The following is a 23,729-nucleotide window of genomic DNA, read 5'->3' on the forward strand; positions in this document are numbered from 1 at the left end:
CCTTTTATGTAAGGAGGAAAGACCAGACTTTTGTTTATATATGGAGGGAGAAGACCTGTGACTTTTGTTTATATAAGGAGGGAAAAACCTGTGACTTTTGTTTATAGAAGACTACCAGGAGATCTTATGGAAGCTTTAAACATATCACTGGTAAATATGACCCTGCTTCGTGGAGCTATTATTTGACGGTAAAACTAGCCAAGCTACCAGGGGGCACAACTATAAATATATTCATTCTGCTACAGAAAAGCAGCCTTGAACAGGTTACCAGAAAGTGTAATCATTTAGCTAACTCCCGTTAAATAATGCGTACACTGAAAATCTGGGAGTGTAGAATTTAATTCTAGAGATAAAAAAATGCAGAATTTGCTCAAGAGGATAGAGAACAAATCTTCTGCTTATATCTGTATCTGAAACTTGCCCTTATAAATAAATTCATTTTAACTATCACTGAATACTGTCAACCCCAACAGGAGTGTCATAGGAAAGAAATAACTGTGCATCAGATTGTAAGTAAAAAAAGGAAAGAACACAAAGTCCTGACATTTCAGGAAAGGCAAGACTGAAATAATATTCTAGTCCTGGTGAAAATGAGCAAAACTAATACTGCAACCATACTACTGCCGTCTTGAACTGACCTAATAGAACAGGACAGGGTGGTAATGTTGCCAGTGAGTTATTCCTCAGTATGGCTAGACTTCAGAATCTGTTCCCAGCTATATTTAACATTTCAAATTTACCCAATATTATTTTTTTCAATATTTCAATGATTCTCTACAAAATCACTCAGATTACTTCTAGGGTTAATGTTAGTGTTTTGGGTTAGGGTTATACTGGGATATTGATTTACAAACATGGGTTTTGCTGCAGACAGATTCTAAAACTAGGAAAAGTGCTCCCATAGTACAGTAATATTCATAATGATTCTTTAAGATGTTTTAACTACAGGTATTCTTTAATTAATCATCCATACGTGTCTCTAGTAAGCTTAAACAGTTAAATTAAAGGGAAGAACTAGTCTGAAAGAAGCTCAAGGTCTTTAGTGTACCCGTTTGTAAACCATGACATGATGTGAACGCTGAATACAGACATGTAGGGAATTTCCACCAATAATCGTGAAGGGAATCTGACACGCTCATATTTTCATTGAGCATGTCATGAAGTAAAGAGAAGCATACCCTGATAAAACTATGTATAATCTGTTGATAAGCCAAGGATGAATACATAAAAAACTTATAACAAACATAAACTACCTAGCTAATAGTTTCAGACAGGTAAAAAATTCAGCACCTGGCTGCCATATTGCCAAAATGTTTGACCATATGATAACAGGATTGACCTTAACTTGTTAATTTGCATGGACGGTTAAGTAAACAGAACCCATGTGCTTCTAACCTCTTTATAAATTACTTTTTTAAAAATATTGAAAAAGATGATTTACTGACTTTAGTATTCAATATAATTTTATTTAAGTACTAGAAAATGAAAGAAAATAAATAAAAACAAATAAATACAAACAAAATCTGAAATTATTAGTATTGATATCATGTCAACAAAGATGTTCTAAATATAGTAAACTGTGCTCCTCTTAGTTCACGGTACTTAACGCTTTGAAGCAAGAAAGAAAACAACACATAAAACTTATGGTACAAAAATTGTCATAAGCAGTAACAAATAGGTATTTTCTGCTGTATGACACAAGGAAACAACAATATATTTAGTCAGAATCAGTTTAAATGAGCCAGATGTAGACCATATGTAGGCCATTTTGAAAACTGTATGTCATCATTTAAATCACAGCAATGGTGTTTTATTTCAGTTTTTTCATGTTTCAGTTAAAATTTCTACATGTTATTTTGCATTATTTTAAATGTTAAAAGTATCTTTACATTGTCACTCAAAATTTATTTTTTTCAACAAACAAGAACATTTAGAAAATAATGACTGTTTCAGACGTATGCACAAATTTAACGGACTATTGTTGCTTTTTGCAGAAGTTTGTAAAATGTTGTTCTGTTTTACGTAAAAATCTATAGATTGAAAATATTTTGCACAAAAACTTTCTTGTTTAGGTGTTTGAATAAAATATGTCAATTCTGACCAATTTTAACAATGGTCACATAAAAATATGCCATTACCGTGAAATAAGTTATGATGCAGAATTAGTGATGTTGAGTATAAATGACTCTAATCGGCTCCTGCGTATCTCCTAAATGTCATGGCCGAATGTAGCCACTGATGTTTCACAGATAAATAGGCAATTTTAATGTCGTTATTAATATTTTGATATTGGTATACAACGATATTTAAATACTTGTTTTATTGCAAAATGCACAATAATTAATTGGGACAAGGGTACCGGGTATTTGAAAATGAAAAATAAGGTTAAATCAACGTATGTTATTCTGGTTAGGTTTCGTTACTGTACGGGGAAGTGGAATTCAATAGACATGTAGCTACCTGAACCGACGACAGCCAGTAATGACGCACATTTCTTGCTGTCAGGTTTTGGAGAATTGACATCTTCATTACAAAATATCAAATACAATATGAGACATACTCCTAAAATTGCAATAAGAAAAGAAAAGAACACTCCAATTTGTACAAGAAATACATTCATTTTTTTCGGCAAGTCGTAAAAGTCTGGGAAATGACTTTGATAAAACCCGTAACATTTTGGGACGGTACAAAGCAACGGTTAACCGCAACTGAATGTCTCTCATGGTAGCAACCACTTTCAATTCAATAGATTAATGTTGACAAATTAAATTAATTACGGTATAACAGTGTGTTTGAATGGAATGTGAGCAATTATTTTTTAAATGCCATATGAAAACATTGTTTAAGAAAGACTAATATGTTCAGTATTTATATTATTTAAAGAAAAACACAATACAGTACAGTAGCCACAAGAAAAAGGTAACATACATGCATGTATGTATGTGTATGTCATATTTGTACCACTAGAAATGCAACCCAGAAGCGGAAAATATTTAATGTGCGTGCGTGCGTGCGTGCGTGCGTGTGTGGCATATTTCAAAAGCAACATTTGCAGACTTCAATGCTCATTAAGACCCATTTCAATGACATATCTTAATTAAAACCATAAGACAGAAGGAACAAGTGCTATTTCCTGAACACCATTGCCCCATGTTTCCTAAGACTTAGGGGTCAAAGTCATTTGATATGGTCATTTCATTGCCAAAATTAATATTTGCTATTTTGAGACACAGTGACCTTGACCCTTTACCATGCATCCTCTCAATGGATATGACTGACATATCTTATGAAAGTCATAAGCATAAGCATAGGCTTGTGAAGTTGATGCAAAAACTTTCATTGAATGAACAAGGTTAATATTGTTATTTTGTCAGAGTGACCCAGACCTTAGAACCTGACTTGCAGGTAGAGTGCATCAATGTGCATAAAGGTGCATAAAGATGTGAAGTAAGAATACTTTGGGCATAAAGTTATAAAATGGTTCGGATGAAAGCACTTTCATTTTTTTGCTAAGATTGGTACATGTGTTTACTATCTTACGTCACATTGACTTTGACCTTGGACACAAAGGCCTTAATTTAACTGACTATGAGTTTTGTTTGTTTGTTTGTTTCATTTTACGCCTTTTTCCAACAGTATTTCAGTCATATAGGCGGGTAGTTTCCTAACCATCGTTCCTGGAGAGTTACACCAGTACTAGTCTACCTTCCTCCGCGCTAAACTACCAAAGCATCTCCCGGGGATCGAACCCACGCCAGAGAGGTTACTGGATTAGAAGTCATCGACTCTAACCCCTCGACCACGGAGGCGGTCTGACTGATGATCTAGAAGGTGTATACGCATGTGAAGTTATAAATTTTATTTCGTTGGAAGCATGTTTATTCAATTTCCAACTTAAATATTTGCTATTGTGCAGGGACCCTAACCATTGATTAAATTTGTTTATATCTAAAAATGTCCTGCGGGTAAAGTGTATCATAATGCATACATCTGTGAAGTAAAGATTTCTAGCTCTTTCAGTTAATATTTTTTATTTGGAGATCCAGTGACATATTGACCTCTGTCCCTATGACCTCCAAGTGATTTTTGCGACCAAGGTGAAGTTATATATAATATTATCCTTTTTCTATGTTAGCTTATCTATTTATGACCAAAATAAATGTTTGTTATTTGTAGACACAATATTGACTAGTTTATCCATGACCTCTAAGTTGTCTTGTAGATTGAGTACATCAATGAGCGTACATATGTAAAAATTAAAGGTTGTGGATGTAAGGACTTATGTTATATGATCATGGTTACTTTTAACATATTTTGAGGTCACGGGTTTTTGTAACATATTTTATTTAGGGACCATACGCCGCTTTTCATGGAATGGCACAACTGTGTCACATTGAAGGTTCCATGATAACCGCCGTATGAACACATCTGCGGATGTTTCTAAATTCAAATTTTCACCATTTTCGTGTTAAATGTTGAATTCTGCTTAAGCCGGTGCTAGGGGGCGTGGACGGTAACTTGCACTTTCCATTACCGTCCATGAACAGGCTCAATCAAACCGAGCCTGCAACATTTAAAGTTTTGCCGTGTTGGGATTTCTTTAGGGATTCTGTTTTTCACTATTTCATTGTCACATCCGTGTTATTTGTGCCGCGTGGCGGCTGTAAAAAGTCTCCCCGTACATTTAATCAATGATGTTATATTTTCGATCTTTGAAGATCGTTCAGCACGACATTATTGTTGTGTATACATTTAAGGTGGTAATTATACCCCCAAAAACGAAGTTTGGGGGGGTATATAGGAGTCACCCGGTGGTCGGTCGGTCGGTCGGTCGGTTGGTCGGTCGGGCGGTCGGTCGGTCGGTCGGTCGGTCGGTCCAGACGTCCGTTGCATTTTCCTTGTCCGGAGCATAACTTGAAAACTAATTATTGGAATTCAATATAACTACATACAATGGTCAAGCACATTGAGAGGAAGTGCAGTGCACAAGAACCATAACTCTTTCTTGACTTATACAGAGTTATTGCCCTTAGTTACTTTTCCTTGTCCGGGGCATAACTTGAAAACTACTGGTTGGAATTCAAAACAACTTCATACAATTGTCAAACACAATAAGGGGAAGTGCAGTGCACAAGAACCATAACTCTATCTAAAGTAATTACAGAGTTATTGCCCTTTGTTGCTTTTTCATTGCTTTTTTTTTTGTCCGTTGCATTTTCCTTGTCCGGAGCATAACTTGAAGACTAATGGTTGGAATTCAATATAACTACGTACAATGGTCAATCACATTGAGAGGAAGTGCAGTGCGTAAGAAACATAACTCTATCTTGACTAATTACAGAGTTATTGCCCTTTGTTACTTTTCCTTGTCCGTGGCATAACTTGAAAACTACTGGTTGGAATTCAAAACAACTTCATACAATTGTCAAACACAATAAGGGGAAGTGCAGTGCACAAGAACCATAACTCTATCTAAAGTAATTACAGAGTTATTGCCCTTTGTTGCTTTTCCATTGCCTTCTTTTTTTTGTCCGGACCATAACTTGAAGACTAATGGTTGGAATTCAATATAACTACATACAATGGTCAAGCACATTGAGAGGAAGTGCAGTGCATAAGAACTATAACTCTATCTAAAGTAATTACAGAGTTATTGCCCTTTGTTGCTTTTCCATTGCCTTCTTTTTTTTGTCCGGACCATAACTTGAAGACTAATGGTTGGAGTTCAATATAACTACATACAATGGTCAAGCACATTGAGAGGAAGTGCAGTGCATAAGAACCATAACTCTATATAAAGTAATTACAGAGTTATTGCCCTTTATTACTTTTCCATTGCTTTCTTTTGTCCGGACCATAACTTGAAGACTAATTGTTGCAATTCATTATAACTTCATACAATGGTCCAGCACATTGAGAGGAAGTGCAGTGCACAAGAACCATAACTCCATTTTGACTTATTACAGAGTTACTGCCCTTTGTTTCTTTTCCTTGTCCAGAGCATGACTTTAAAACTACTGGTTGGAATTCAAAACAACTTCATACAATGGTCAAGCACAATAAGGGGAAGTGCAGTGCACAAGAACCATAACTCCATCTTGACTAATTACAGAGTTATTGCCCTTTGTTACTTTTCCTTGTCCAGAGCATAACTTGAAAACTACTGTTTGGAATTCAGTACAACTTCATACAGTTGTCAAGGACATTAAAAGGAAGTGCAGTGCACAAGAGCCATAACTCCATTTTGACAAAATACAGAGTTACTGCCCTTTGATACTTTTCCTTGTCCGGTGCATAACTTAAAACGTACTCAGGTTGGAATTCAAAACAACTTCATACAATGGTCAAGCACAATAAGAGGAAGTGCAGTGCACAAGAACTATAACTCTATCTTCAGTATTTATAGAGTTATTGCCCTTTGTTCTTTTTCTTTGTCTTTCTGGACTTATTACAGAGTAATTCAATTAAACTTCATCAATGGCCAACCACATTGAAAGGAAATGCAACATACATGAACCACAATTATCTTTAATTGTCCACAACCATAACTCTATGTTTCAATTCTATTACAAGGTATTCTGTTACTAGTAAACATCCTCATTTCCGAAGCAGACTTGTGGGGGTATTAATCACATTTAGTGATAGTTCTAGTTTAGTTTCTTGTATTTGGCCTTTTTTCAATTTGGGTGGTTCCAGTATTCCTTATTGAATACTGTATAATCACCCTTAGGATATGTTGCCTGCTTTTTAAATTTGTCTTTTGACGTCTTATCTGTGATATGCGGGCTTCATAACCTCAGATCCCCTTTCAAAATTCCATTTTATTTAGTTCCGCCCATTGTTTTCTCGTTTAGGGCAAAAGCATTCTTTTACTTGGGGACCATACGCCGCTTTTCATGGAATGGCACAACTGTGTCACATTGAAGGTTCCATGATAACCGCCGTATGAAGACATCTGCGGATATTTCTAAATTCAAAATTTCACCATTTTCGTGTTAAATGTTGAATTCTGCTTAAGCCGGTGCTAGGGGGCGTGGACGGTAACTTGCACTTTCCATTATCGTCCATGAACAGGCTCAATCAAACCGAGCCTGCAACATTTACAGTTTTGCCGTGTTGGGCTTTCTTTAGGGATTCTGTTTTTCACTATTTCATTGTCACATCCGTGTTATTTGTGCCGTGTGGCAGCTGTAAAAGTCTCCCCGTACATTTAATCAATGATATTATATTTTCGATCCTTGAAGATCGTTCAGCACGACATTATTGTTTTGTATACATTTAAGGTGGTAATTTAGTTTCTTGTATTTGGCCTTTTTTTAATTTGGGTGGTTCCAGAATTCCTAATTGAATACTGTATAATCACCCTTAGGATATGTTGCCTGCTTTTTAAATTTGTCTTTTGACGTCTTATCTGTGATATGCGGGCTTAATTTCATAACCTCGGATCCCCTTTCAAAATTCCATTTTATTTAGTTCCGCCCATTGTTTTCTCGTTTAGGGCAAAGGCATTCTTTTACTTGGGGACCATACGCCGCTTTTCATGGAATGGCACAACTGTGTCACATTGAAGGTTCCATAATAACCGCCGTATGAACACATCTGCGGATGTTTCTAGATTCAAAATTTCACCATTTTCGTGTTAAATGTTGAATTCTGCTTAAGCCGGTGCAAGGGGGCGTGGACGGTAACTTGCACTTTCCATTGCCGTCCATGAACAGGCTCAATCAAACCGAGCCTGCAACATTTAAAGGTTTGCCGTGTTGGGCTTTCTTTAGGGATTCTGTTTTTCACTTTTTGACTCAGAAACCTCTTAAATTGAGGACAGACCTCATTTAGGTACATACACATGAGATATAAGTATTTTAAACAGTAAACGTTAACTTCTTTCTTCAAAGTAGTTTAACTACTATATATCACTTAAACTACTTTAATTGAAGAAAGAGGTTACTGTACTGCAGTACGGTTTACTGTTTAAAATACTTATCTCACAGTTAAAGAAAGGTTTATGGCAAATTATAAATAAACGTATACTGTAAACTTCCATGTATCACTTTTTAAGATTATTTATTATTTGCTAAAAACCTTTCTCTAACTGTCCGCTTTCTTTTGATTGTTAAAATTGCCTGCTAGTCATAATCAGAATTGATTGTTAAGCAGTATACAATGTAGATGTACAGTAGATTCACTAATAAACAAAACATTGTAACACAGTCTCTCGGTGTCAAAGGTTTCTGTGATAGTGCGATAAGACAAACGAGCCAAATTTTGTTCAATTTGTTTAAGGAAATCATTTAGTGGTGTTCACTTTTCTATGGACTTTATTGTACGTTCTAGAAATTAATTTATCAAACGCAGAGACACGTTTAGTTACATTATTTAAGCTCAATTTACTAATGACATTTTGGAACATCAATATCATCATAGGAAACTGATTTTATTTTTAATTTTGCAGTTCATTTAAATAATCCAAAGTTGTAAACGTTGTCAAGTTAGTGCTTAATAACAACAAGATTAATCTGTGTTAATCATTCGTCCACAGTTAATTTCGAACCACTGTTAGATGTTGTTAAAAAAGTAAGTATATTGGATATTTTTGCAAAGCAATTCGTACAGGTAACAGTGCAAGATTTAAATGGTGACATGTCTTTATAATTATAAAATCAACTGTAGATCTATTGCCTAAACCCAACAAATTTGTCTGGTTGAATTATCTTTGTATGTAAAATTACAAATTTTGCCAAGTGTGTCTAAATGCTGAAATTTTATTCAGCCTATGCTGGGAGTTGGGGGGGGGGTGCATGGTGGCATCCAGCATAACCGTTCATATACAGGCAGAATAAGTTGAGAGAATGAATTGTGCTAAACTGCTAAAGCTAGATTCTGAGATATTTTGTTCTGGGTCAGAATCTTGCTCCAATTTAAACTGTTAATTTGCCATATTTAGTATTTTTAAAGTCACTTTTGCTGACATTCATCAGAAAAAGTCACTTTCCTATTTAAGTCACACTCGTGTTCGAGTCATAACATTTACATACATTATAAGATTGTACACTTAATTACCACAAGAAGACGATATATTGTGCATGACCTGGGTCTCTAGCTCAAAGGTCAAGATCAAGTAATTGAACTTAGTGTTTTTGTCATTTAGTGCTAAGTGCAGAAGGTTTTTGTGTCCGGTCATTGACTTCTACATGCATAATGAGATTATTAAAAAATGGGTACAAATCATTTAAGTTGGTTTAAAAATATTTATGCTTGATTGCGAAACAAGTTCTTACAACTTAGTTGATATGTTGTATGAAAGATGCACGTCCCTACCGTCAAGGTCAGTTGCCTTACTAGGAGTTCAAATCCTATCTAACCAGGTCATAACTTGATACATGTAGATTCTTGAAGTTATTGACATTGTCATAAGATTCTTGAAGTTATTGACATTGTCATAAGATTCTTGAAGTTATTGACATTGTCATGTCTTCACCACAAGAACTATTGACATTTGATTAAAAGTATGGCTGTGTTACATTCTCAGTTGTTGGGTGTTTGATTAGTACTAGTTGAACAGTGCAGACCATCAGACTGCTCAGTTGTGCTGGCTGATATTGGTCTGCACTGACTGCATGTTATCAAGATTTCTGGCTGACTTCTTAGATTAATGTAGCTAGTCTAAGATATATAAAACAGAAGTGCAGAGAGCATGCCTTCCAATGAAAATTTGAGATATACACACATAAATTTTATTATATTTGATTAAGACATGTTCAGCAAGTACAAATAAAAAAACTTATCTCTTTCATAACAAGAAAAATATTACATTTATTACATACGTATATTTACATATTTAGATTTTTTTATATTTGATTAAGACATGCTCAGCAAGTACAAATAAAAAACTTACCTCTTTCATAACAAGAAAAATATTACATTTATTACATACGTATATTTACATAATTATTTAGATTTTATTATATTTGATTAAGACATGCTCAGCAAGTACAAATTAAAAAATTTATCTCTTTCATAACAAGAAAAATATTACATACATTCGTATGTAATATAAGTACGATTGCATACTAACTTCTGTGAAGACTTTTTATGCTTGCTGCATATGTGTAATGTATAATGATCAAACATATCATCAGATTTTAACATTTTAAAACATTTACATGGAATGTAATAAATGTAATCATAATAGATCTATTAATGTTGCCAGCCTTCACGTGAGAAAAATGATTTCATATAAAAAATAACCATGCACGACAAATTTACAGCTCTAAAACATAAACTCAAAATTACACATCTTCCACTGAACAGAATATATTAAAATTGTGCACAGATTTGAGACATAATTATTTATTTACAAAAACATTATAATTTGTTATCAATTGATCCAATAAAACCCTGTAGATACTGTTTTGTAAATATTAATTGCAAATGAATATAAAAAGGTATTTCCTATCCTATACTACGCGCCCAGGTTAGCTATATTTATAATTCCCGTGCTAAGTTGTGGTGGTGCTTGGGATAATCACATGATAGTGTAACAGCAGCCATCTTACGATACGAAAATGCCTGGCCCTACTTGGACAGTTTCTTTTGCCGAAAATATAGTATAAAACTAACACTTGCAATGCAAAGTTTGTTTTCTTCATAAAGAATATCGATTTACTATTTGCAAACTTTTTCCCTGCCCGACTATGTTGATGATTTTCATTGGCTGAAACCAACATGTGATCAATGCATATGAAGGTGTGAACTATTTTCATTTTCATTAAAATTATGCCTTTAATTGGACATATACCATTTTTAAATACAAATAATTTTATTAAACAATCCGAGAAGCATTTAAGATACTGTAATAAAAATCATTGCAAAGTAATAAATGCATACAAATTGTAAATTTGTTTATGACAACTAACCCCCTAAACAAAACATAATAGACTCAACCAAAACACCTGTTTGCTTCTTAATCTAATTATGTAGTTGCATGACCATGATTTGCAAATCAAATTTAAGACTAAACCTATTGTAAAAATAATACTATGACCACAGCAGATTTCGTATAGAAAAGATAAGGCAGTTAGGTGTAAATTGTTGATTTATAGACATTTTACAGTCTTTCTCAGTGGTAAATGTTAAACCCACTTGTTTATTTGCTCACATTTACTGTTATAGATTATCTTACAATATTGAGGCCCATCCTTATTTACTATAAAATTGCATAACAGTAATGAAATGAATATACATGCACCTTTTGAAGGGTTTCCTTACAAAATGATTTGGTTTAGACTTCTGACTTCTGTCTAACAAATGAATTATTCAAGCAGCAATATGCAGTTACTGATTTTTAGTGCCAAAAGTATTTCTAAGGTACATTGTATACAAACATTAGTTTATAGCCTGCTGATACTCGTGCTTCTAGTGTAGGACAAAGATCAGACAACATATGTGCCGTGCTTGATCTGCACTGTTTGCTAATTCAGTCAGTATATACATGTATTTTTCCCTCAATTTTTTAATGCACTGATTTTTTGTCATTTTCAAATAGGAACAAATAAGCACTATAAATCAGACAAAGGGGGAAAACCTTAAATGAGATTTCAACAACTGAGAATAGAATTTATCCACACATTTTATAAAAAAAAAAATCAGTCCAATTTAACAAGCATGGTATATAGCAGAGGGTATCTATAGGGACAGCTCTCTGTCAAATAAATTTATCAAAAAGCTGATGTAAGTCAGCTGCTGTTAAGTCAGGGTTCTGGTGAAGAATGTGCACAGGGCATTTCAGGGGAAAATATGTATAGCATTTTATGGGGGAATATATACCTGTTTTGGGGTAGAGAAAACAGCCTTTATTTGGCTGTAAAATATACTAGGGGAAAATCACTGTAATGGTTGTACCAATACTGAAATACGGTCAAATCCATTTAAGATATTTAGTGTGTTCGGGTTAAAAGTTTAAACGAAATGACCACAATGAATTTATCACATGAAACATTTTGACATATTTTGTTTATGATAATAAGGATGGTTATCTCATTGTACACAAGTGTGATTGCACACATTTTAAGTCTAGATTAGTGACAATGTCAATGTTTGATCAAATAAATTCTGAGATACCCCTAGTAATTAGATTATTAGAAATATATATGTCGGATACATAGGTTTTAGGATAATCTTTGTTACAGTTCATTGATTTATTGACCAGAGTAGTATTCTTGCAAAGTAGGTTTGTACCTATAAATTAATTGTTGAAATGCATGAAATTATTGTGATTTTATTATAAATTAATATCTATGTGTTTACTATTTAATATTCAAACATTAAAATTGAATATGATAATTTTTGTGTCTACATATAGGGATCACTTCTCTGCCGGTCCATCTCACCCTATCACAAAACTTGTCTGGACTGCTCTTCAAAAACTATGGTGCAATTTCATCCAAACTTTACAGGAATGAGTTTGGTTGTGCATAAAGTCAGAAATTTTCAGTTTAGTAATTTTTGTCAGAGTTGTGGCCCTTTAATTATTTTTAGCTCACCTGTCACAAAATGACATGGTGAGCTTTTGTGATCGCTTTTCGTCCGACGTCAGGCTGTTCGTAAAATTTTACTTTAAACGACATCTCCTCATAAGCCACTAAGCCAATTTCATCCAAACTTCACAGAAATGTTCCTTTGGTGGTCACCTTTATAAATTGTTTAAAGAATTTAATTCCATGCAGAACTCTGGTTGCCATGGCAACCAAAAGAACCAACTTTTAAAAAAAACAACAAAAGCTAGAGCTTAGACATTAAGCATGAAACATCTTCTAATGGGTGTCTACTAAGTTTGTATTAATAAAACCCCTGGGGTCAAAATTGGCCCCAAGGGGTCATTTATTTTCCTTATATGTATATAGCAAGAACCAAAAAATCTTCTTTTTTTAAAAACCCATAGAGCTAGAGCTTAGTTATGTAGCATGAAACATCTTTTAATGGGTGTCTACCAAGATTGTTCAAGTAAAAACCCTGGGGTAAAAAACCCAAGGGTTATTGATTTTCCTTATATGTACATAGTAAAAATTAAAAATATCTTCTTTTGAAAAACCTTAAGAGCTAGAGTTTAGATATTAAGCATGAAAAATCTTCTTATGTGTGTCTACCATGTTTAGTCAAAATTGGCCCCGCCCAAGGGGATATTCCTTATATGTTTATAGTAAAAACTTTCTTTTAAAAACCCCATAAATATAGAGGTTAGATATTAAGCATGATAGGTGTTTACCAAATTTGTTCAAATAGAAGCCCAGGGGTAAAATTGGTCCCACCCCAGGGGATCATTGATTTTTCTTATAATTATAGACACATCTTTTTGAACTGATGTTTTCCCTTAGCAATAGCAACCAGTAATGTTTTAACACATGCACTTTTTTAGATACAAATATGAACTTTGGGATATCAGCTTTAGATTTAGCTTTTATATCTGTTTTTGTTTATAGATTACATTATTACTTGTTCCTTGTCATGGAGAGCTTTATGTTCAGGAGAGCGATTTCAGGGCCATCATGGTCTTCTTGTTATTTGTTTGGACTACTCCTAAACTACTAATGTAATTTGAGTGAAACTTTACAGGATTGATCTTACTTCAAGTACTAGCCCATATTTAAAGGGATTTCCAGTTGAATGATATTGGTCTGAGTTATGGCCCTTGAATCAAAAATTCATTTTGGCCTGTTAATGATTTTGTATCTGCTGCTACACGGTAGCTGCAACATGCTACAAAGTACAATGTAGCCGCAACAAATTGTCTAGTCACCCCTCATTCAATACAACTGCTTAACTGCCTATCATCAGGTTACATATGATTACTGACACCCTTGTTATGATTTAAGGAACCAATCACATTTGCTGCTTAGTCACAATTTATTCTTGTTAATCAGTATCATCCTAAGGTCAATATAACTCTTGTTTTGTAGATGAGAAAGTAATTGTGGAGCAATAAAAGCAAGATGGAAGAATTTCCAGCAGTATTTGACAGTACATTTTACCCAATATCACTGGTATCATGTGTGATAGTTGTTATATTTTTCAAGTATCTCAGTCCGCTTGTTTCACGTATGATATTTCCTGGACTAGACACACTTTCAAAGGATAAACAAATTTACTGGCACACATGGTATGTATTGACACAATGTATAATGTTTTTATCAAATTAATTTTTATATTTAAATAGATTTAGATAGAAATGTTTATGCCCTGTTGAAGTCATAAAATGATAGTGAAAATGTCATAAAAAGGAGTTTTATATACATCCACTTAAATTTTCTGAACTTCATCTACTTTATCAAATTTGAACAGTAACTTCAGAAGGAATAAGCTGTGGTTTGTTAAAACTAGTTAAGAAATAGCCCATTGCCAGTTAGAGGTCATTAGACAAAGTCACAGTGACAGACTTTATGTGAAATCCTTGTATCTTCAATATCTAGATTATGTAACTGTTATGATGTTTAAAAGCACCATTTTGCTCTCAAAATGGAAAAAATTAAACAAACAAATCCATGTTCCTTTTTTTTCTTTTCAGTACATGTTCCACTGTACATGCCTTTGTTGTAAGTGCTCTGTGTATATATACTCTCTTATTTGAAGGCTATCTCAAAGAGGATCCTGTATGGTAATAATTTTACATGTATATAAATGTTGGTTGTTCTTCCTAGACATGTTTATATCAGGTGCTTAATTTATTCATGCAAAAAGAAGAAATTGTTATGATATTTTTTCATTAAGTGTTTTATACGTCAAATTTTTTGTTTAATATTGTACTGTAGATAAAAGATTTTATGAAATCACAAATTGAACGAAAAGAACCTTTTATGCTTCATGATGTTGAAAGGCAAATTAGAAGTCAATGGTTCTACCTGTGTGGTGGTTCTATTTGGTCTGTGGTTTTGCTTAGTTGCCTGAATGTATCAAGGGTATTTTTCAAAAGTTAAACTTGGGAAATTGTCATGGAAATTGGACAGTATATTTGACTTGTAATTCTGTTAAACATTTGATAATAATACAGGTTCATGTGGTCTGAGAGCTGTTTGTTTTGAGCTTCAATTTAACATTATTTAGTCAATGATATATATAGTTTGTGTGTTATTTAATGTGTGACAATATTGGTATATTTCAGGGGACACAGCTCTTTAGTGAAAACAAGCTGTGCAATTTTGGTTGGATATTTAGCTGCAGGTAAGACTGAGTGAAAAATACCTGTAATCTGCCCAATTTAAACTATTTTATAAGAGTAATTTAATCATTATAGTGAAAGTGGTATATAAGTGATTCAGTCAGATCATGTTGTATACTTATCATAAGGGAACTGTTGCACTTGCAGGGCTAGTGATAAAAGTTCTTAATTAGTATTATACACAAAAAGATTGTTGTGGTTAAAAAATATTTATTGTATATTAAATTAAAATAGAACCAACAATTTAGATTTTTAGATTATTATGCCTACCTTATTTAAGAGGCAGGGGTATATTGCTTTTCACTTATTGGTTCATCGGTTTGTCTGTAGACATTATTCTGTCAAAACAATAACTTGATAATGCTGTGTCACAGTCTGAAGGTTTGGTGGTAGAGAGGTTGGTTATGACCTGTAGATAACCCTTGTTGATACTTGGGTCAGGAGGTCAAATTTCAAGGTCACTGTGACCTTGACCCCAGTCAATCAATGGAATAATGCTCAGGCATACAGTCCTCATTTTTTGTGTGAATGTTGCTCATGTTCTAAAGATAACCCTTGTTAAGGTATCTGTGGTCACAGGAATGTTGGTCACAACTAGTGAATCACAATTGTTGATTTTGCAGTCAAGGTCACTGACCCTCACAACAAAAGCTGCTTAACTATCTACAGCTTTGGTAGAATGTTTGGTAATGATTTGTAGAGGACTCCTACCGATTTTGAAGTTCAAGGGTTCAGGTAATGGGAAAGAAAGAAAAAAAAAAATCTACTTTGAAATTGAGCGACACGAGGACAACATATCAACGTGACCATATTAACAGACATTGTCTTAATATAGTGAATTGTTAAGAAGTCCATGTAACATGTCTAATTGGTTATTTGTTTAACAAACATTTCTTGCTTAAATTGTATTATCTTTTTTCAGCTTTAATTGTACATGTATTATCTTTTTTCAGATTCTCTATTTATTTTGAGATACTACAAACAGATTGGAGATTGGTTTTATATATTACACCATTTTGCATCTGCATTTGCATATTATTATGTCATGGTATGTGTAAAAAGCATTTTCTTCCATGAATTTTTTTTCTGATTTTTACACTGATTACATATGTAATCTATAAGTTAGTTTTATATTATTGTAATGGTTAACTAAAATTTTGCTGTTTTATCATTTCTAGACAGAAACACTTAAGCAATAAAATATGCTAAATGTAACTATTTACTAATTTAAAAGGTTATCAGGAGATTTTATATGTATGTAATATAGATCAACATGTAACATGTAGTTATTCATTCAAACAGTCAACTCTTGTTATCTCTACCTAGCTTATCTCACTTTTTCGGTATTTTGGTCAAAGTCCTACTTTTCTCATGTCTTCTTTATCTATGCAAGCATTATTTGTTTATCTTGTTTTTCTTATCTCAGATTGTCAGTATCTCAAAGTGAAATTTCAGTAACGAGTATAAAAAGTCTGAAAGATTTTTATTTTAACAACTAAATCAAGATAACAAGATTTGACCATAATTTACATTTTTGATAATGTCCAAATTGCTGCAGCACTAAAAGAAGACATTAAAAAGTCTGCCTGTGAAATACCTGTAATACAATGTACAATGTATATATTAATTTACAACATGTGAAATACCTGTAATACAATGTACAATGTTTATATTAATTTACAACATTTGACCTTTTTTTCAGTCATATGGTGTGTTTGTCTATTTTGCCAATTTTCGTCTAATGGCAGAATTTTCTACACCCTGGGTAAATAACAGGTAATTATTTCATCTTTATTGTAAGTGACAAACTTATCATGGTAAAATTGAATGATCATTTGATTTCATCCTAGTTATAGGATTGATATATGTTTTACTGAATTTTTCATTCAGTCAGAATGTTTCACCAGAGTAACATTGCCAATGTCTTTTCCTGACAGTTATCATTCATTCTAGGTATTATATCACCTAGGGTGTTGTTACAACAAACTTTTAACTACTGGAGAGGCCATTTACTGCCGTAAATTTATAACTTTAATCTTGACCCTGTTTAATTTGTGTATTGTATTTGTTTTGAATTAAATTATTTAGAACTGCATGATGTTGATTTTAAGAGATTTCAATATCAACATACTAAATTATGCAGCCATCATTGTACAGTCTGTTCACACTGGACAGATGTGCTGACTCGCCAGGCTCTAAAAATTACATAGGCAAGATAAAAATGCCACCAGGATTCATAATGTTGAAATGATTATCTATAATCATATTAGTAAGTTACCGAGATACCTGGGGTGCGTTTCACCAACGTACTTACATGATAGTAACTCGAGTTTGAACGTAACTTTTTGCGTAAGCAGGACTTGTGTATTTATTTGTGTTTCATTAAACTTTGTTAGCTATGCATTTGCGTATGTTTAAACGTAAAGTTATTCTCACTTATTGCTTGCGTAGATTTCACGTTCTGTTTAACATATCACTAACATAAATTTACGTTTTGCGTAAGATACACCAAACTTACGGAAGATTAGTGAATAGCTCGCCAGTATTTTAGGATTTGTGGTTCTACTAAGATTCCTGCATGTGTCTGGCTGTGTGACATTAAACATGCTGGTACAGGTATATCCCTAATACCAATAAATTTACAGTCTCCTTTTAAAGCTACATGACCCAACATATTTCAAGAAATTCAGACTTGAGAAAAATGTACTTTTAAGTTCAAGATTCAAGTACATTTTGTAATAATTAAGCTGTTATGTGCGATTAATGACTGATTTTGCCGTATTTATCACCACATTATACTTCATACCTTACAAAGTAATGGCTATTTTTGCATATTTTTACCTTTTGTAATTTCTGTCCTTTTGCAAATGCCTTCTTTTACTGTGTTATATCATATTTCTTTCTTTGTAGAAGTGCATGCATTATATACATGACTATGAGTATTGGGCGGTAAAATCAGTTCTTTAACATTGTAGATACACTGTCACCTGATGTCTTGTATAATATAAGTAATAAAGATTTATGACAGAATATATGGCCCTATATAAACCGCTGTTTGTAAATATAACTGGAGCCACAAGGCAAGGGTTATATTGCAAACAACCGTTTATATAGGGCCATATAACTTGTCAGAAATATTTATATAGAATTTATAATACAGCAAGGATCGTTTTAGAGGAATAAAGAGAGATTTCTTTATAAATTGACAGCAGCTGTGTGTATAAAACTATATAAACTTCACGCTTATCCAATGAAAAGCGACGTTACAAACATGCAGTATTATAATATATATTTCAGGTGGTTTCTAGCAGAGATGGGGAAGAGGTCGAGTAAAGTATACTTCTACAACGGTTGTATACTGACAGCAGTGTTCTTCTTCTGTAGAATCTTTACCTTGCCACAATGCTGGTATATGATTTACTCAGTGTATGGAACAGAATCATTCAATCGTGCACAACATTGTAGATATGTACTGCTCTTTTCGTGTCTATTGTTAGATGCGTTAAATATCAAATGGTTTCACAGACTTCTGAAAGGCGTTCATAAACAATTAACTCAACCTGATCCCAATGCGAATATTAAAGTAAACAAAGAAGAATAGAATGTTTAAGTTGGCATGGTTACATCAGTGGAGATAAATGTGATCTGTCCTCTTGGCAGTATATAGAATTCCATGTGATTTTGGTAGATTTATCAAAGCTGTATAGCACTTTGTATTAGATTCCAGGTATTATGCCATAATATATATATATATATATATACAATACTGTGTAGCATGTAATTTTCAGTGTGAGAGACTCCTTTTAGATATAATTGCTTGACTTGTGATTGTCACTACATATTTGTAAATTTACACTGTTTGATTACTGAAATCCACTTGAAATTTTAAACTTTAGATTTTATTTCTATACTCAAGGCAAGTTGAAACCAAGATTTTGATAAAATTACAATGAAAGAAAAGAAGGAATTTTGTATAAAAACAGAATATTTCAATGAATGTAAGAGGATTGTTTCCTCACACTACATAATTGAGCCGCGTCACGACAAAACCAACATAATGGGTTTGGGACCAGCATGGATCCAGACCAGCCTGCACATCCGCGCAGTCTGATCAGGATCCATGCTATTAGCTTACAAACCCTATTACAAGTAGAGAAACTTATAGCGAACAGCATGGATCCTGATCAGACTGCGGGGATGCGCAGGTTTTGTCATGACACGGCTCATATAACAAAACATTTATAGCTATCCTTCATAATCAATAATCTATTACTTACATGAACTTATTGTTAAGTCTGATGTTTATTCTTTTACTGTAACATACAGATAATTTTATATAAAACAAGTTATCATTTCATAGTTTATGTAAAATTCATTGTGCTCATCATCATTGTATTGCATGATTTTAAAGAGAATGATTTGGTTGTAAGATAGTATTAATATTTGATACTACAGTCAACTCTAGTTATTTTGACCAATGTTTGTCACTACAATAAGCCTTTACTTTTGTTTTTAAACATATTATAGGTTATAGGACTGTTTGCTTCTGAATATTAGTTAAAGCGTATCAAAATAACAGTTAACAAATAGTTGTGTACTTGTTTAAATTGTTTTATTATTGATATAAAATGTTCACACTTTGTTTTGATTTGATAAAGTTTAATAAACATTGCTGATGTGTTTGTACACTGTTAGGTCTGAGTTCATTAATTGATAGGTAAGTGCGGAAACAATGTTATTTCTGTGCTGATAAATTGTAAGGTCTGTGCTGATAAATTGTAAGATTTGTGCTGATACAATTTAGATCTTGGCTATAACAATGTTTGGTCTTTGTTGATATATTGTTAGGTCTGCGCTGAGGCATTTTAAGGTTTGTTCTGAAACAAAGTAAGGTTTGTTCTGAAACAATGTAAGGTATGTGCTGAAACAATGTAAGGGTCTTTGCTGATATATTGTTAGGTTGATGCTGATACATATTGTTTCTATAGACCTGTCTTTTCATGTCAATATATATTTGATTTTTTAAAAATCTGATTTGATTGGGTTTGTTAGTGTATACTATATATTTGGGAAGCCATTAACTTTTTTTAAAGATTTTGTTTCATAATCTTGTGCAGGATTATAAATGTTTATATGCAGGTTAGGTTACTTCATTTTATTCTGGTAACTTGACAATTGTATTTTGTTTGTATTGAAATTCATTATAAGCATGTTAGGTTGTATATACAATGAAGTGTAATTGAAATTGGTTGTTTTTTTAAACATTTTTTTTGCATATATGCTAAGACTACACTATTGAATTTTAATGTTTCCTTGTATTTTATTTTAGATTTTTTTATTGTTACTTTCCAAGTTAAAGCATGTTATGGTTAAATATTGTTATGTACATTATATGAGATTTTATTTTTAAATCTAAAAAATAAATAAATATCAAAACCAAAATTTCAAATCATATCTTGCGACTTATACTTGTTTATCTTAATGTCTTGTTTTATTGAAGAAACAATATCCCTCATTAAAATATTCAATTGGGTAATAGATATTTGGAATCATAAAATGATCTGTCTATGTGTTAATACACTACATGAACAATATGATGGGTTGATGTAAAACCATTGTCAGACATACAGCAAAAAAAAACTAAAAACATTTGTATCTACAAATGCCATGGTTATTGACATATTTTATAATCAAAATGGCAATCATTGAAATAATAGTTGTATATATGATGTTTTAAATAAATCAATGTCTTTCACAATTAACATTTTACCTGTGAATTGTAATCAATAATTATTGTTTGTTTGATTTGTACTTTCCTATTGATTTTGCTTTATTGATGTGAAAGGTTGTATTTAAGATTTATTGTAATGAAAGAATATAAGTATAGTATATATGTAGTTTTAGATTTTTTTGACTTTTAAAATGATAAATAAAATGATTTATTTCTTTTTATTCTGGTATTGTTATGCAATTATTCTGATTTATTTTAGAGGTAAGTAAATATAATAAATAACAGGGCTGTGTGGTGAAAAAATGCAATAATGGTTTTTAATCTTTCTTTTTTTCTTTAACTAACTGTAAAAAACCAATTATTAGCCATGTCTGTATCACAATTTATTTCTCACTTTTCACAGTTTAACTAATATATCTATACACATTTACAGTTTCCATTATAAGTACAGATTTTAAAGGTAACATTGAATGGCAAATTATTTCAACAAATAGATGTTTTGGGACCACATTACCAGGCTTCCTTTTTGTTTCAGTTTTTGTTAAGAATTTAAGTCTCTATGCTAAATATTAAGTTATTAAGTTTTATTGTTTTCAATATGTTATGAGAGTTGTTCCCCTTAGATTTGTGAATGCCACAAGGTTGTATATGTATGTTCTGTACTGCATTTAAAGAAAATGCTTGTTATATCTATGTAAGCATATCACTTGTTTTTATTGTCTGCTGAGAAATCATCGGCAGTTATTTTCACATTCCGTCAATACTGTGCACAATCTTTTACTTTTGTTTTATGATTTTCATGGTATTTATTAATGACAGTAGTGGCATTGTGCAATACAGAATTTATACAAACTTGTACATGTATATACCCTCAACTGTGTACCTTATATTATAATATGGTAGTTAAATTAGTAAACTATTAGAGGGCATTGATTGGTCTGAATATTAAGACTTGTTTAGAGCTTTTAAAGTCGTTTAAACCACGTTGACTTGTATTTTAAACATTTTAAATTGTCTGAAATAGAATAGTAATGTTTTAGCTTAAAATTCCAGACTACATTTCCTGGTATCAGCCTAGATATTACAATGGCTTTAAATGCTAAAGCTGCTTACTATTTTTGGTTGAAAACTGTGCCATTTTTAAAAATCAGCAAGTAATTGTTGACGTCACATTGGCAGCTGATCGCAAAACTCGTAAACTCTGTAAACCTAGTTTTGTTACTTAAATCCATGTTTGTGTTCTTTTTAATTATAATTGCTTTACCATTAATGTTGTAACTACTTTTGTCATACTAGTCTTAAAAAGTCTTGTGTTGAAATTAAAGAGATATTGTTATTTATCTTCAGAAAATGCATTTGTGGTAATACATGTACTTTAGAGATGTTTGATAGATAAATATGATATATGTTTATAATCCAGTCAACATAATAATTATGTTATTCAGTCAGAATATACCTCAGTCAAACTCATCTCGGAAAACCATTCAAGGAGATAGTAATTTGTATTAATTAAGATGACAAATGCTGTCTTGAGACAGATGATTTTTCAATTAGGAAAAGTAAAAAAAGGGATACTTTATATGCAGGTCGGCTGGATGAAGGTAATATTTAACACGAGTGGTACTGTATTTTATTAACAGTATTTTATTGTTTTAGTATACATGAACTTGTGTTTTTTTTATAAATCTGTTACAGTAATGTAAGGCTATTTTATAATGCCTGAAGGTTATGAAGACTAGTATTGTAAAGAGAATAATTAGAAATGAGCCGCATCATGACAAAACCAATGTATTGCGTGTGCGACCAGCATGGATCCAGTCTGAGTGGTCTTCTAACTTTTACACTTCTGCTCTTACTGCCTTTATTTAATGACCATGTTTGGGTGTGTTCGTATTTTTGTTTTCAGAAAAAAGAAAATTGAGGAAAAAGCTGAAGTTTTATGGTGCTTTTTAATTATTTTATTTTCTTCCTTTATAGAAAACTTGAGTATTTATTAGTGTTATGTACTGATTTCTTTGTAAGTGACTCTTGAGTTGTTAACCATTATGACAAGGAGATTTAAGTACATGTATAAACAACACAAAACATACCTCTACCACATATCCTGTCCCCTTCACCTCATACTTTATTTTCATTTATATATAATTTTACATGTTGTTGATTTTTGCATTCTACTGATACTTTAAGTTTGTTTATTTATTTATTTGTTAATGATATATGATACTTTAAATTGTATACAACGTTGTTCTTTACTTAATTTTACCGAAATTGCACAAGTGTTATGTGAACAGCCTATTGTAGTTTGAAGTATTGAATCCATTAATGAGGCCAATAGCTGTCAGTATCTGTATTTTCTGTTTAGCTCACCTTGCACAAAGTGCAGGTGAGCTTTTAGGATGGCCAACCAAATGGCGTCCGTCGTCAGTCGTCCGTCCACATTTTAAATATTCTAAGGACATCTTCTATGATACCGCAAGGCCAATGTTAATGAAACTTGGCAGGAATACTCTTTGTATGAAGCTCTATCAAGATTGTTCAAAGAATTCCATTTCATGCAGAACTCTGGTTGCCATGGCAACCGAAAGAAAAATCTTTAAATATCTTCTTTTAAAGAACCGTAAGAGCTAGAGCTTAGATATTTGGCATGAAACATCTTCTAATGAGTGTCTACCAAGTTTGTTCAAATAAAAGCCCTGGGGTCAAAATTGGCCCCGCCCCAGGGGGTCATTGATTTTCCCTATATGCATATAGTAAAAACTTAAAAAATCTTCTTTTAAAGAACTCAAA

At 32.6% G+C, this 23,729-nt stretch overlaps 1 protein-coding gene across 1 annotated transcript; it reads left to right on the forward strand.

Moving 5' to 3' along the window:
• Nucleotides 1-8,369: 8,369 nt before the first annotated feature.
• LOC132714333 (TLC domain-containing protein 4-B-like) lies at nt 8,370-23,729 on the forward strand (the record flags this gene model as incomplete). Its single annotated transcript, XM_060697174.1, is given in 7 exon segments — nt 8,370-8,574; nt 13,956-14,155; nt 14,561-14,650; nt 15,155-15,213; nt 16,165-16,259; nt 16,914-16,987; nt 18,509-23,729. Coding segments are annotated over 6 exon segments (789 nt in total). The 3' UTR covers nt 18,813-23,729.

The sequence above is a fragment of the Ruditapes philippinarum genome, unplaced genomic scaffold (assembly GCF_026571515.1).
Source record: "Ruditapes philippinarum isolate M1 unplaced genomic scaffold, ASM2657151v2 ctg2827_1_1_1_1, whole genome shotgun sequence".
In the NCBI taxonomy this organism is placed as follows: domain Eukaryota; kingdom Metazoa; phylum Mollusca; class Bivalvia; order Venerida; family Veneridae; genus Ruditapes; species Ruditapes philippinarum.